Here is a 4,775-nt window from a genome sequence, read left to right as displayed (position 1 = left end):
AAATAGTCGAAAATGTTCGTTTACCATGCATACATATGAAAAACGGTTAGTATATATATCAGTGGCATGCGGTAAAAGTCTCTCTCCCCTCCATCGTACATCCTCACTTAATTTGCGCGAGCAGGATACAACAGGAACAAGAGGAACAGGCTTTTCCTCCCGTATTCTGCGCGCGTACATTAAACAAGGCTGTGTGACAAAAAGAGATAATTTCACCGCATGCCACTGATATATATTATATATACATAGTACCGTTTACCATGTACCCTTTTTTTATCTTTCGACTTATGATCTTTCGATTTTTGATGTTTGCCTTCCGATATTTGCTTTTTTGTGCTTTTCACTTTTGGTCCCGTGAGGTAGACCCCTAGAACCACATACATATCTACAACTGCAGAACTACAATGTATAATATTTGGAACTGTTCAAGTTATACAAATGCAGGTTTGATTTTTCATTAATTCCGTTACAAAGCTTACGGTGAGATTCACCTATTTAATTAATGTATCAACTTCTTGAAGAGAAAAAAAGAGGGCAAGATGTCATTAACCGTTCGATTCACGCTGAACGGCAAATATCGCTCTTATACTCGTTCATAATACGGGTCATTAATTGAAACTCCTTTGCTGATGCTTTCGCGTCATTGTCTGATAAAAATTCACGATCTGGAACACGGCGATTATTTATAAGCTCGATCGAACAGATCTACTGACATAGTGCGGAGCTTATTTCACAACGAGAGGACCGTGTCTGTCGAAAATGAGGGTTCTGTTTGTGCTGATGTGTACTTGGATGACGATCGTAGCCGTTCAAATTCGTAAGTTTTTTAAATTTTTACTCATTTTATTATATTGCAAGTATATTTATTTAAATTTAAATACTAAATTTTGGTTTAGCTGAAGTATTGAAACTTTGTGCCCGTGATGATAACAACTTCAATGCTTGCCTGAAGAATAATATTCAATCAGCTATTAAAGATTTGAATAAAGGATTGCCCGAATTCAATATGAAACCACTGGATCCATACCTGTTGAAGGAAATGAAAATAGAGTACAAAAATGGATGGGTATTTATTTATATTAATAATAAGTAAAATTAAAATTAAATTTTCATTACTATACATATTAGCCAGCAGTTTGGCTTAGTGATAGCGTATATATTTAGCATCACTGAGGTCATAGGTTCGTGTCCTCGCCACTGCTGGTTAGATTTGGGGGTTTTGTGACTCCAAATCGATCGTTTCTCTATCAGAGTTTGCCAATTTTATCTGATCATTGATGAAACGGTTCCTGAAAATTGGTATTAAAAAATCTAATCCTGTTGTCACAAAAATCTGCCTGTGTATAATTTGTATTAATTATACACAGTAATCTGAAATCCATAGATGTCACTATGATTATTATTTCTGATTAATTGTTATATTCTATATATTATGATTCTATATGTATGTATTACTGTATTTCTGATTTCTGATTGTTTATGTATTTCATTAACGTACACCCGTCGCATTGGAGCAAATCTGTAATGGCGAGTGTGTATTGATTTGTGACAATAAATAAAATAAATATAATATAACAATTAATATACATTTGTAAATGAAGAAAAAAATAAGTAGGCGCATAATAACTATTGTATAATTTGAATAATTACACAGTCAGCGCAAAATTAATTATAGTTTTTTTTTCTCAATTCAAAATATTATTCAATGCGTAGTTGCGGATGTTACAAAGTTGAAGGCCTCTTACTATAAGTGATTATTAGTATTTAATTTGGGCAAAATTAACGTACATATGCACATATGTATGTACATATTATACATATGCATGTATACAGGGCCATAAAGAGAAAATCTAGACCCCGGTGCAAATTTGAAAATCCGACCCCCCCCTTAACACATTTTAGTAAAAAAAAAATTTTCAAAAAAAGTAAAAATGATACATGTTCATTATGGGTTAAAATAATCAAAATAAAATAAAATAAAAACAGTTGAATAATAAAATTTAATTCGTAAACGTCAAATATTATTAATTTAAAAACTAACTTAGATTTGAAATATTCTAAATCCAGTCTACCGTTTGCAATTATATAGCAAAATGTTTGAATAACGTATTTTCCTAAAGTCGAAAGACAAACGGATACTTAAATCAATCATTTATTAGTATATTTCTGTTGAATTATTCTAGGAATAGCACGTGCATCACATTTGCAATTTTAAGTTAAAAGTTTCATATCAAATTTGCAAATAGGTAAATGTGAAAGATTTTATCTTTATTATCGATGTAAAAATGCACTCATCTCGTACTGTCCGCTTGTTACTTGCTTGAATCGGCCAAGGGTTATTTTACTAATTTGTTACTAAAACTGACCATTTGGAACACCAGAACAGATCTTTCCCTAAATTTTACTATGCCATAAGTAGGTAAAATCCGTTACTCAAAAACAGTTATACCATTTTGCTCAGTGTCCAGAAAACCCTAAGAGTATAAAGGCCAAATAATGCTTTTATACTTTTGCTAAAAATGTACATATTATTAGCGGGGGCCCTGGGCCCCCTTTGAAAGCGGGGCCCGGGTTATTTGCATACCCTTTCCCCCACCTCTCGTCGGCCCTGCATGTATATATTTATAATATGTATATAGTATGCAAGGTTGTAGAATCTGAATTATTATGGCGAATTTTGGGTATTTTTGGTGGAAAAGAATCACGGCCATATACATTTATATGTATGTACGTATGTATTTTTGACTTTTTAAGTTTTTGAATATATTATAATAATGTTCAGTTTCTCACTGATATATAGGTACATTGTATGTATTAACACGATGGATGAAAATTATTACAAATAGACCATTGTCTTCATTCTTCAATAAAAGGCCTGGAATAATCTTATTTAATTTGCTGGTGAATAGTGACTTTCCAATTCAGATGTTAACCCTTTGAATGCTGACCAACGCCGATCGATGTTTTTACAAGTCCATGGGCTTGAGAATGTACAAAGTAAATAAGAATACTACCCGCTAAGCCTTTCTAGGTAGCATTGAACATGGGTCGTGTAATCCGTGTCATTCATTTGTCAACGTTTATATAGGCTGGTTTACACGGAATTTACGGAATTTCTGAATTTATAACCATAGAAGAATTTCTCGATGGAAATCCCTAACTGCTTGGTATTTATGTACATATGTATACATTTTGATATACATACAAATGTATAAAAAAATTATAACAACATGTTTCTTTATAAAATTCTATGCAAAATATTTTTGTGTATCATTAAAATTAAATTTTAAAATGCAATGACATTTACAGTTTGTAGGTACGGCGTACTTAGAAAACTTTAATACCTATGGATTGTCGACATCCACAGTCAAAGCTGTACGGTACGTATCGATTAAGAAATCTACTCATAAACTCGTAAATATGTATTTATTGACATAATATAAAAGTTCCCTAATATTGAACAGAATGAATTTGCAAAATGATACGATGGAACTGGAAGTGGACTTATCGAACAAACACATTTACATTGATGGTCATTTCCGCGGTGAAGTAGGCATTGATACGTTCCTGTTGAGTACCCAAAGCTATTTCAATAATACACTGAGTGAGTTTCAAACACCTGTTTTTGATACCAGTAACGCACGTTTATGAATTTATAATAACATAGTCTTTCAATTGAAGATAATGTTAAGTGGACATGGAAAATATTTGGGGAGAAGAAAATTATAAACGGGAAAACTCACATGACCATTACAAAGTTTGGGATGAGACCTGAAGTAGGTCATATGATGGTGACAGTGCCTGATGTTTTCAAAGGCAGCCCTGAATTAGGTTAGATTGGATTTTTTAAATTTGTTTCTTTAAATTTAGGAAATTACAAATAATGATTTTTATTTTGCAGCTAAATTAGTTCAAGATTTGTCTCAAGCATACTGGAGCACCGTTTATCGAGAATTGTTGCCAATTGTTGAATTAACTTGGAACAAAATTGGAGTCAAAATGTCCAACAAAATATTTAATAAGATTCCTTATGAGGAATTGTTTCCTGTTAGCTTAAAACATTGAAACTAACTGATTTAAAATGCTAAATTATTTATTTATTTTTACTGTGTAATAAATTATTTTATTAAAATTTATTGTGTTATATGTATTTATATATCCGCTATAAAAATTAGTAATACGAATTATACATTATTTTAAGTAGAGAAAAATGAAGATGAATCTATTTTTTTAGTACATAATTTAATTTGATTTTAAAATAAAAAGTCAAATAGCTTATCGTATATAAAAATTGTCTAATGCGTGCGAGCGTGCGTGCGTGCGTGCGTGTGCACAAAGTACTCGTTGGCAGTGGTTTCACCCCAATTTTAGAACAATGGGTTTCCAAATTTTTTTTTAATAAAATTATTTTGAAAATATTTTATATATGTACATATATACATTATTTGCCGTCCAAGGCAATACATGAAAGTTCATTAAATTTTCAAGATTTGTTTAATTTTGACAAAAACTATATGAATTTTTAGATTAAATTATGTGTTTCCGGAAACTTTTGATTTTTGATTTTTAACAATAGAAATTGACAAAAGGATCCCATTAACCTTTTTTTGCTCTCTAGAGAGGTTAACAATAGAAATTGACAAAAGGATTCCATTTTTTTTGTGCTGGCGCATTTCCGCGCTGATCTCTTTTTTAACAACGGGTTTCCGGAAACCCATGGAAACCATTAGGGTGACACCACTGCTCACTGGTAACTCCATGCTCCGTCTCTCTTT

General features: G+C 31.7%; 1 protein-coding gene across 1 annotated transcript; it reads left to right on the top strand.

The window, feature by feature from the left end:
- The first annotated feature begins 3,470 nt into the window (after window positions 1-3,470).
- LOC143918217 (uncharacterized) lies at window positions 3,471-4,128 on the top strand. Its single transcript, XM_077439985.1, has 3 exons — window positions 3,471-3,604; window positions 3,682-3,831; window positions 3,902-4,128. Exons 1-3 carry the CDS (start codon window positions 3,487-3,489, stop codon window positions 4,063-4,065), a joined length of 432 nt encoding a protein of 143 aa, XP_077296111.1. The 5' UTR covers window positions 3,471-3,486; the 3' UTR covers window positions 4,066-4,128.
- Window positions 4,129-4,775: the final 647 nt, after the last annotated feature.

Source organism: Arctopsyche grandis, chromosome 10 (genome assembly GCF_051622035.1).
Source record: "Arctopsyche grandis isolate Sample6627 chromosome 10, ASM5162203v2, whole genome shotgun sequence".
NCBI classification, from domain to species: Eukaryota; Metazoa; Arthropoda; class Insecta; order Trichoptera; family Hydropsychidae; genus Arctopsyche; species Arctopsyche grandis.
This window is presented reverse-complemented; position numbering and strand designations above follow the sequence as displayed.